Source organism: Mastomys coucha, unplaced genomic scaffold (genome assembly GCF_008632895.1).
Source record: "Mastomys coucha isolate ucsf_1 unplaced genomic scaffold, UCSF_Mcou_1 pScaffold20, whole genome shotgun sequence".
Lineage (NCBI taxonomy): Eukaryota > Metazoa > Chordata > Mammalia > Rodentia > Muridae > Mastomys > Mastomys coucha.
Genome location: NW_022196903.1, coordinates 4,505,713 through 4,516,587, shown reverse-complemented (window position 1 = coordinate 4,516,587; position 10,875 = coordinate 4,505,713). Strand labels below are relative to the sequence as shown.

Here is a 10,875-nt window from a genome sequence, read left to right as displayed (position 1 = left end):
AATACTTTTGAAATATATAAGCTGTTCTGAAAACCATAGTATAGTTTAAAAACATGAAATAAACAATAATACTAATAGGCTGAGATAGGAGAAACAATATTTCAAGACCCTTATGTTGTATACAGCCAGACACTATCACAAACAAACAAGCTGAAAACATATATAGATTGTACAATATTGGACCTATTTCTCCAATTACCAAATTAGAGGGACCTTTGGATGACAATCAACAAATTTCTAATTCCTCATACTATTGGATTTCAATCAATTAGGATATGTTGGTAATATTAATTTTCATATTAAGATATTAAGAAAAAGTAATTGTCACTTCCTGTTGCTTTTGTTGTAAGAGGTGGAATTAGGTTTGTGTGGATTTGTTGAAAGATTACCTTCTTGCTTCTTCTAGGGTGTAGTTTTGCTCCTTATGTTGATGTTTCCATCTATTATCCTTTGTAGGGCTGGATTTGTGGAAAGATATTGTGTAAATTTTGTTTTGTCATGGAATATCTTGTTTTCTCCATCTATGGTAATTGAGAGTTTTGCTGGGTATAGTAGCCTGGGCTGGCATTTGTGTTCTTGTAGAGTTTGTATGACATCTGCCCAGGATCTTCTAGCTTTCATGGTCTCTGGTGAGAAGTCTGGTATAATTCTGATAGGCCTGCCTTTATATGTTACTTGACCTTTTTCCCTTACTGCTTTTAAAATTCTTTCTTTTTTTAGTGCATTTCCTGTTTTTATTATTATGTGATGGGAGGAATTTCTTTTCTGGTCCAGTCTATTTGGAGTTCTGTAGGCTTCCTGCATGTTCATGGTCATTTCTTTCTTTAGGTTAGGGAAGTTTTCTTCTATAATTTTGTTGAAGGTATTTACTGGTCCATTACATTGGGAATTTTCACTCTCTTCTATACCTATTATCCTTAGATTTGGTCTTCTCATTGCATCCTGGATTTCCTGGATGTTTTGGGTTAGGAGCTTTTTGCTTTTTGCATTTTCTTTGACTGTTGTGTCAATGTTTTCTATGGTGTCTTCTGCCCCTGAGATTCTCTTCTCTGTCTCTTGTATTCTGTTGGTGATGTTTGTGTCTATGACTCCTGATTTCTTTCCTAGGTTTTGTATCTCCAGGATTGTCTCTCTTTCTGATTTCTTTCTTGTTTCTATTTCCATTTTTAGATTCTAGATAGTTTTGCTCATTTCCTTCACCTGTTTGTTTGTGTTTTCCTGTAGTTCTTTAAGGGATTTTTGTGTTTCCTCTTGAAGGGCTTCTAGCTGTTTACCTGTGTTCTCCTGTATTTCTTTGAGGGTGCTATTTATGCCTTTCTTAAATTCCTGTATCATCACCATGAGAAGTCATTTTATATCTGAATCTTGCTTTTCCGGTGTAATGGTGTGTCCAAGATTTGCTATTTGTGGGGGAGAATTGGGTTCTGATGATGCCAAGTGACCTTGGTTTGTATTGTTTACTTTCTTATGCTTGCACCGCCCCCCCCACCCCCAATCTGGTTATCTCTAGTGCTACCTGCCCTTGCTAAATCTGACTGGAACCTGTCCTTCCTGTGATCCTGGTTGTGTCAGAACTCCTCAGAGTCAAGCTGTCTCTGGGATTCTGGGATTTGTGGATCCTGTGATCCTGGGATGTTAGTGCACCTGGGAGTGGGGCTTCCTCTGTGTGTTGTGGGACTGGCTGTGGAGCCTGCACCCAAGGTCTGCTCAGGACACCAACCCAGACAGACCGCAGGTTTCCTGTGTGCCTGGTCCCCCTGGTCCCAGTTACTCCCAGTGTTGGGACAGATGTTGTGTCCTCCTCACCTCTGATCCTGGGAGTGTCAGAGCACCTGGGAGTGGAGCTTCCTCTGGGTGCTGTGGGACTGGCTGCGGAGCTTGAGGCTAAGATCTGCTCAGGACTAGCACAACTTATTTTTATCAAAACAAGTAATGTGCACAGAGAAAGGCTGTTAGCCATCATAGTAACAAAACATGTGTTGTAAAAAAAAAATAGCTTTAAAAACATGTTTAGTTAATCTTTGAAATTAATACATATTCTAAAAGATTCTTCAAGTTCTTTTTTTTCCCTCTGTACCCATTTTACTCTACCCAGCTATTTCTTGGTTTTTTATTTGCAAGGGAGTTACACAATAACGTGCTAAGGGACAATAATAATCTCTCCCTGGCCTCTGTATAGGAAGTGAATGCCTGGTAGTAAAAGTCATGGTGCCCAAGGTTAACAGCAAATAGTCAGGGGCCAGTCACTCTGCAACTTAGTCTGTTTGAACTCCATTTGGGCAATTCAGTACTCTGTTATTTAGGCACATGCAGAAACAAAATAGATGTAACTCACTGTGCTAGGCTTATTATATTTGACAGTCTACACTCAAAATCTGTTATGTAATCTTTTTTTTCTCCCCCCCATACAATGCTTCCTAAACTTTCTCATGTTTATGATTCTCCCTAATTTGTGATACAATACATGCTTGTATGTTTTTTAATTAAAATAATAACAGTGGTTTTTTCTCAATTCTTGTGACCCATGTTTCCTATAGAAGTCGTTGCCATGGTTCATACATTCCTTCCTTTCCCAACACACTTCCTGGTGACCTCAAATGATGGGACTTCTAAGGAAATAAGCAATTGCAAAATGTAGCAGGATATTTTTCTAAAATATCCTTTGCCTTGTCAAATCAATCGATGTTTTATTGAATTAGTGTTTAGCTTAATTAAGCTCTGCTAGATGTACCATGACTTGGTATTTGAATTTTTACAGGGTGCCCAGGGCCCCATGGGACCAGTGGGTGCTCCAGGTCTCAAAGGTGATGGTTATCCTGGTGTGGCTGTAAGTATAGTTGTATCTTCTTTTCCATATAAGTCATTTTAAATGTATGCACATAAAATACACATAATTGAACTAAACTATAGTATGATGATTTGATACATGTATATAATGTAATGATCAAATTGGGCTTAATAAACATTTATCATTGGGTTGGGTACCTTTGAATTCTTATAGTTTCTTATGAAATATATGGTCAGCTGTTGAAATGACATAACCCTCCTCCCTCCCTCCTTCCCTCCTTCCTTCCCTTTTCTCTCTTTACCTCCCTTCTCTTTCCTTCTCCCTCCCTCCACCCTTCTGAGGATTACATACTCCAGAGATGCTTACTCCGTCCTATATTCTATCACCTTAGGGACCTCGAGGATTGCCAGGACCCCCCGGACCAATGGGCTTACGTGGTGTGGGAGACACTGGAGCGAAGGTAAGATTTTTAGAGTAAGCAACAATACTGGTTTCTAAGAAAGTGCTTATGGGTGACTTTGATAAATGTGTTTGATTTTTATCTGACACACAAGAAGAATAGAGATGTAGAAAATAATTGCTAAATTATTCACTCTTATTCATGGGCTTCCTGGGAAATGTGCCTATGAATATGTTGATTAACTTCTTGGCCCTTGAACTAACTTTTTGGTAGCAACTCTCACATTTCATTGCTTCTTCCTCTTCCTGTACCAAGGTCTGGGCTCAGATCAGAGCTTTCTTCTCCCATGTCACTCTGGTTTTTTTCCTAGCCTATCTCAACCAATGCCACAGCTTTATCACTAGCTTCATGATGATGTCATCCAAGTCTGCAGCCTTTCTTCCTTAAGCTCTTTTTCATGTTCATCTAATTGCTTATTACTTTTTTAAAATTTTATTTCTTACAGATGTCTTTAATCTAACATTCAAACCAGTACTCTGTGGTGCTGTAAAAGGCAGCACTGTCCAGCCCAAGCTCATCCTTGGTCCCTTCTTTTCCATGGTCTTCCTCCAAGTCCTGCCCTTTGCCTCATTCTGGTAGTTACATGTTCAGAATGAGCCTACAGTCTGGATCATTTTCTTCTATGGCTTCCTTCAGGCAAACCACCACCATGCCTAGGTACTCAGATAGTCTCTTCACGGAGCTTCCCACTTCCAAATCTGCCCTCCTATAACTTAGAAGGTTAGGTGGCCTTTTAAAACCATAAATCAAAGAAAATTCCATTTCTCTTTAGAAATTCTCTGGTGCCTTCTCTGGACTTAGAATGAAATCCAGCCACATTCTCAGACCTTTGAGGCCTTATGACTCAACATGGCTTCTATCCATTTTTCCCTTGTGCCAATATCCAGTCACCCTGGGCTACCATCCCTGCAACAGTTTCAGGCTTTCAGAGTCATGGATCTGCAAAGATAACTAGATCTTAAGGCCTTGGCTAAAGTTTTCTCACAGATTTCCCTTATAAAACAGCATCAATTCTGCCTTTTGACACGTTTCATGAGTAGATTAGATAGGTCACTCTGAGGAATTAATATGATTATTTATGCCAGTGGTGCTCTGCAAGTTTCATGAGATGTAAGGTTTCTTGGAGGCAGATTCTTTGTAGTTTCTGCTAACCTCTTGACTCCAGAACTGTGTTAGTACCCAGCTCTAAAATAGAGTGGGTGTTGGGCTTTAGGGAAGCCGGTGCTCTAGGGGTGGGAAAGCGCAGTCTGAGGTGCAGGACAGCTAGAGCTGACTTGAAGGTCCTGGGAATGCAACAAGGCTGGAGCTGTCTGGTTCTCAGGCTCCTGGACACCCAGGTGCCTCTAGATGCCCCAGAAGAGCTGAGAATGGAGTAGGGGCATGCGGGCTGGATCTAGCCTGGAGCTGGGAGAAGAGCTTGGGTGTGGGGAGAGGGGCAGGGGGGAGCTCTGACTGGTCCTGCAGGGGGGAGGGCTTGTTGGGGGGACAGGAATCCTTGGCTTCATGGATGCAGGCTGCTGGCTTGGGCTTGGTGGTGGCTGTGACTGGGAGCACAGAGAGGCCTTCTATAGGCAGTTCTATAGGCCAAAACCTTCTCTGTGGCTCCCCATGGCAGAACCTAATGAAAAGAGGCAGTCCATAGCTTTAAGGCATTTATTGTCATAGCAGATGTAGATGAGTAAAACTATACCCCACTTTTCAGAGTTGGCCTGAGATTAAAAACCTTTTGAAGGGAGGAGTGTCTGGGAAGGAAAGCTTATTGGCTAAGCCCTCCAGGCCTTTAGGTACCTCATTAAAATGGAGATCTGTTTTGAGCCTATGTGACCACAGGTCATGTCCTCTACATGTGGAGGGGCTTGGGATGTTGCCTTTACATGACTGATGGCCACAAAAATATAGGGGTGGGGTGGGTTGCAGCTAGTGACAGGGGCCTGGTGCCTGTGAACCAGGTGAAGTGCCTACTGTCCCTTCAGGGTCTCCAGGGGGGCCTGGTTCCTGTGAACCAGGTGAAGTGCCTACTGTCCCTTCAGGGTTTCCAGGGGGGCCTGGTGCCTGTGAACCAGGTGAAGTGCCTACTGTCCCTTCAGGGTTTCCAGGGTTTCAAGCTTTAGCTCAACCAAGAACCAGGCTGCCTTTCATGGTCCCACAATATACTGCCTCCCTATGGAACAGCCTGACTTAAGGAGAATGAAAGACAAAAGACCCATGGCAAAACCCATCTTATGTAAGAGTGATTTCTATGTCTGTCCCAGTAATAATTCTTGGGGTAATTGTAAGAATCTCAATTAAGAGGCGTAGCTGAAAGTGCCAGATAACTCATATACGCAGACCTTGAGATGCTCTGATCAAAGTTTAGGTGGGACTAACTCTAATCCTGTTTTTTTTTTTAATTATTAATCATTCCATTCATTTACATCTCAAATGATATCCCACTTCCTGGTTACCCCTCCTACCAACCCCCCCATCCCACATCTGCCCTCCCCTCCCTTTTGCCTATATGAGAGTGCTCCCCCACCTATCCACACTCTCCCACCCCACTGCTCCAGCATCCCCCTATTCTGGTGTACCCAAACTTCCCTGGACCAAGGGCCTCCCTCCTGTTGCTGTTCGGCAAGGCCATCCTCTGCTTTATATGTATCTGGAGCCATGGATCCCTCTAGGTACACTCCTTGGTTGGTGGTCTAGACTTTGGGAGAACTGGGTAGTCAGGCCAGATTATGTTGTTCTTCTAATGGGGTTGCAATCCACCTCCATTCCTCTAGTTCTTCTGCCAGCACTTCCACCAGGTTCCCTGAGTTCAGTCTGATGGTTGACTCCAAGCATCCACATTTGCATTGGTCAGTTGCTGACCAGACCTCCCTAGGAACTACCACACTTGGTTCTTGCGTGTAAGTGCATCTTGACCACAGCAACAGTGTTTAGCTTGGTATCTGCAGACATGATTTATCCCCAGGTGGGGCCATTCCTGGTTGGTCCTTCCTTCAGTCTCTGTTCCATTATTTTGTCCTTGTTCTTCCTTTGGACAGGAACACTTCTGGATTAAAAAACTTTGAGATGGGTGGGTGGCTCCATCCCTTGACTGGGGGCTGTGCCTGTCTACTGGAGGTGCTCTCCACAGGTTCTATCTCCCCCTGCTCTGCACACATTATGGCTAAAGTCCATCCTGTTGGGTCCTAGGACCCTCGGTTTCTCTGGTGTCTGGGACCCTCCAGTGGCTATTCTCCCTGCTACCTATTTTTTTTTTTATTTCCTGGCCCTCTGTACCCTCTTTACATCTTTTTCAGTTTCTGATACTGCCACCCTTATTTTCTCCTCCTCCTTTCTCCCTCCCTTGTCCTCCTCTCTTTCCACTTCCCACCATCATCCTGTTCCCCTTTCAACGCGGGACTGAAATATCCGCCCCTTAGTCTTCCTTCCTTTCTACTCTTCATATGGTCTCTAGGTTGTATCATGGGCATTGTGAGATTTTGGGCTAATATCCACTTATTAGTGAGTACATACCATGTTCTTTTGTGTTTGCATTACCTAACTCAGGGTGACATTTTCAAGCTCCATCTATTTACCTACCAATGTCATGAATCATTGTTTTTAATCACTGTGTAGAACTCCGTTGTGTATATGTACATTTTCTGTATCCATTCCTGTCTTTAAGAACATCTGGGTTGTTTCCAGTTTCTGACTATTATAAATAAGGTTGTGTGAACATAGTGGAGCATGTGCCCTTATTACACGTTGGGGCATCTTCTGGGTATATGCCCAGGAGTGGTATAGCTGGGTCTTTAGGTAGAACTATTTCCAATTTTCTCAGGAATCATCAGACTAATTTCCAAAGTGGTTTTATTAGCTTGCAGTCCCACCAGCAATGGAGAAGTGTTCCTCTTTCCCCACATCCTTACCAACATCTAGTGTACCTGTATTTTTTGATCTGAACCGTTCTGACTGGTGTGTGATTTTTATCCTTTATAAGCCTTGTTGTTGTCAACAAGCCATACTGTATTCAGATATTGTCATTTTTTTCCTTTAACACATAACAGCTATCAAAACATTTAAATTTAATAAAGTAGAAAGATTCAGTATATAAATATCATCACTTCCTGCTCTAAATGAAACATTGGTAAACCCTTTTGTTATTATACTAAATATTTCCCTACAGGAAACAGGAGTTTATTTCTGTTTAAAAAAAGATATGAAATAAAATATGTTGAATATATACTTGGCTGTGTTTGTATAGTAAAGCAAGCATATGACATTTATATTTTCAAAGAGTAGCTAGTTATGAATATTTATATAGGTATTATATTAAGCTATCATGTTACAGCTTCATATGTAGTATTAAAAACAACAAAGATGCCGGGCGGTGGTGGCGCACGCCTTTAATCCTAGCACTTGGGAGGCGGAGGCAGGCGGATTTCCGAGTTCGAGGCCAGCCTGGTCTACATAGTGAGTACCAGGACAGCCGGGGTTACAGAGAGAAACCCTGTCTCGAAAAACCAAAAAAAAAAAACAAAGATAACGAACATTTAAAATTTAACCCTTATGAACATTCTTCTCTGTTAGATTATTTAATATGCAGACTAATGTATTTTCAGAATGATTTATATATCATATTCCTGAAAAAAATCTTGTATTTACTTTCATATTTTTCATTATTTTTTGGCAAAAATGTTCTTACAAGAAAAATTTTATCCTACCATTTTGATTTTTAAAAGTAACAAACATATTTCCAAAAGTGTCACTGTGCCTTTTCCAAAACTCATCTTGGACTCCAACTTGCTTCCCGAGGTAAGGGGTAGGGAAGGAGCAGAAGCAGACGCTACCTGTTTCTGCTCCTCTGCCCCCTCTATATTACCTTTCCTCTCTTCCTTGACTCCCACCTCCTCCTGTGCAGAATGTGTTAGCCACAGAACTCCAGTTCAGAAAAAGATACTAGGAACATGAGCTAGTCTTAAAATCAAAGAAAGTTTCCAATTATAGATTTTTAAAATAAAGGAGATTTTGTAAACAAACATTTTCTTATAAATAACTTTGAAGACCATCTCTCCTTTGGCAGAGCGGCCCTAAGTCTCCATCTGGCCTTCCCTTCTGAAGAAGACTAGTGAGGTGCACATGCACAAACACACACACAGACATAAATGAGGAAAGTAAAGCAGATACTTTTAAAAAGTCTAATTGAGTTAACATTGTCCTTCTGATGACAGACAACAAAAGTCAGTGACAGACAAGAAAAGTCTGGCACCCAAATATGTAACAAATATCCCTGTCACTTTGCTCAAAGTTCTCAGGGACTAAACTACCAACCAAAGAGTACACATGGGGGCACTAATGGCTCCAGCTGCATATGTAGCAGAGGATGGCCTAGTCAGTCATCAATGGGAGGAGAGGCCCTTGGTCCTGTGAAGGCTTGATGCCCCAGTGTAGGGGAATGCCAGGGCCAGGAGAGAGAGTGGGTTGGTGAGCAGGGGGAGGGCAAAGGGAACAGGGTTTTTTTTCCCCCAGAGGGAAAACTGGGAAAGGGGATATCATTGGAAATGTAAATAAAGAAAATATCTAATAAAAAATGACAGAAACTGCAAGTACTTAGGTGTGTGTGTGTGTGTCCACATTTCTATCTTGGTGTGTTTTTCATTTAAACTCTGTGTAGCCACCTTAAAACCTTGGCTTTAAGGCATCAACTTGCAAAACAAATGTGTTTTGAAATGAGGAAACTATTAAAGTTGATGATTAATTTATGATGATTTGTGTGATATTTAGTTAAGGTCACATATGTTTAGCATATGACACCAACACTGGAATCAAAGCTTCTGTGTTTTCAAACATATAAAAAGCGATGCCTGGCACCTTGTGAGACTCGGTGATTTTTTTTTTCCTAGTAGAAAATGTTTATAGACCATCACATTTTTGTCAAGAGTTTGAGCTCTTTCAAAATTCTCCTAAAAACTTTCAAGGACAACAGTAGATGTAGGTTTGAAAGTCCACCTGGGAAACTATACTGGGAAAGGACCACAGCATTCAGTCTCCTGTTGAGTGGAAAAAGCTTACGCTGTGTCCTCATATACCACTGGACCACTGATGGAAACCATCCTCAGAGACCTTACCCATCTCTGCTTGCTTTCCTCCATTGGAGCCCTGAGAATAAAGGGAATATTTGTGATTTTAAGATACTTTTACCATACTCTCAGTTTCCTTTTAGGAGCTGCAGCTAAGTCATCACTCTTAAGTTTTTACTGAAAAAGCCCCCAAAAGACCTGAAGCTGTGAGGAGAATCCCAGATAAGCCACAATCTTGTAGTTTATTTTAGAACATATTGAAATAGAATGCCAGTATGGCTCTCCGAGTTCCTCAAGGGCAAATTCATTTTACCTGGTCCTCTTTGCTCTGTTAGGGCTAGGAAAAGCCAAGCTTGTACAGGACCCCTGGAATGGTTTTATGTATATTTGTCCTTCAAGCTAAAACTGGACTTGGGGGTATTCAAATGGCTGATTAGCTATCAAATGGTTGAAATAACATATGTGACAAGAAGGATTATTGTTTTTTTTATTTTGCTTTGAGTTATGATAATGTTATAATTAATATTTATTTCCTAAATAATTCTAAAACACTACATTTTGAACAATTACCTCATTTTACAGAGGAGGAAATTCATGATCAGAGGTTGAACAACTTATCTCTTTACAGTGTAAACACTTTCACAGCATGTATGCATGAGAGTGAATCTATAAATGTGTTGAGTGACTGGATGAATGAAAACAGGATGACTTTCCAGTCCCTGATGCTCAGACTCCTATCTGTCCAGCCTTTGGATTGTCTTGTGCTGCTTTGCATGCAGTTGGATTACTTTTCTTTTTATTCTAGCTTTGCCATCATCAAAACCTAGATTATATAAACTGCAAAGAAAAGTACAAACACAAACCAAAAAGAGTTAAACGTTTCCCCCCAAATTAAATATTGAGTATTGTAAATACATCCTTTATTTGACAAAAGTGGCTCATAGTAATAAATTAAAATGCAAGTCTATGTGAAATTCTACTGAGTATCATTATCCTAAAAATGTTTCCCAGCATCTGAATAGCTTCTCTGTTCTCAGCAATGGCTCACATATGTGCATGCTGCCACTGAGTCTTGGGAGAATAGAGGACCAATTCACACAGAGATGCATTAGGAATCTGGGGCTTCCATCAGCAGATGCAGACTGGACAAGGAACTCTATTTTGAGCAGGCTAGACAAGAAGGGCCAGTCAAGGATGCAGGCTTAGGGATAACAATATTAAAAATTCATGATTTCAAAGTAGACTAGAAACCCACCTCTTAATAGTAGACTCCGAATTTGGAGGATGCAGGAAGTGGGTGTGAATCTGTAAGGGGTTCAAGAATGCTTATAATCAAAATATATTGTCATGAATTCTCAAAGAATTTTTAAAAATGTGTTAAAACTGCTAAAGATTAGAACATGAGCTCAAAATATGAATAGTTAAAACCAGAAACATGTGAAGTTTGAAGGTTAGGGAGATTGACCTGTAGGTTTCTAGAGAGGTCAAGTTCAGGACCCAGGAAATTTGATGAGGTAACTTTTCAAGGTGGATCCTTGAGGCAGGTCTATGTGAAAGCTGAGCTCACTCCAGGATGCCCA

General features: G+C 41.0%; 1 protein-coding gene across 1 annotated transcript in view; it reads left to right on the top strand.

Annotated features, from left to right (window-relative positions):
• Col28a1 (collagen type XXVIII alpha 1 chain) overlaps positions 1 to 10,875 on the top strand; it is a 172,346-nt gene that overhangs the window by 94,438 nt on the left and 67,033 nt on the right. The window contains exons 24-25 of the mRNA XM_031380761.1: positions 2,759 to 2,827; positions 3,180 to 3,248. Coding sequence (XP_031236621.1) covers positions 2,759 to 2,827; positions 3,180 to 3,248 — 138 coding nt within the window. The remainder of the gene's footprint in view (positions 1 to 2,758; positions 2,828 to 3,179; positions 3,249 to 10,875) is intronic.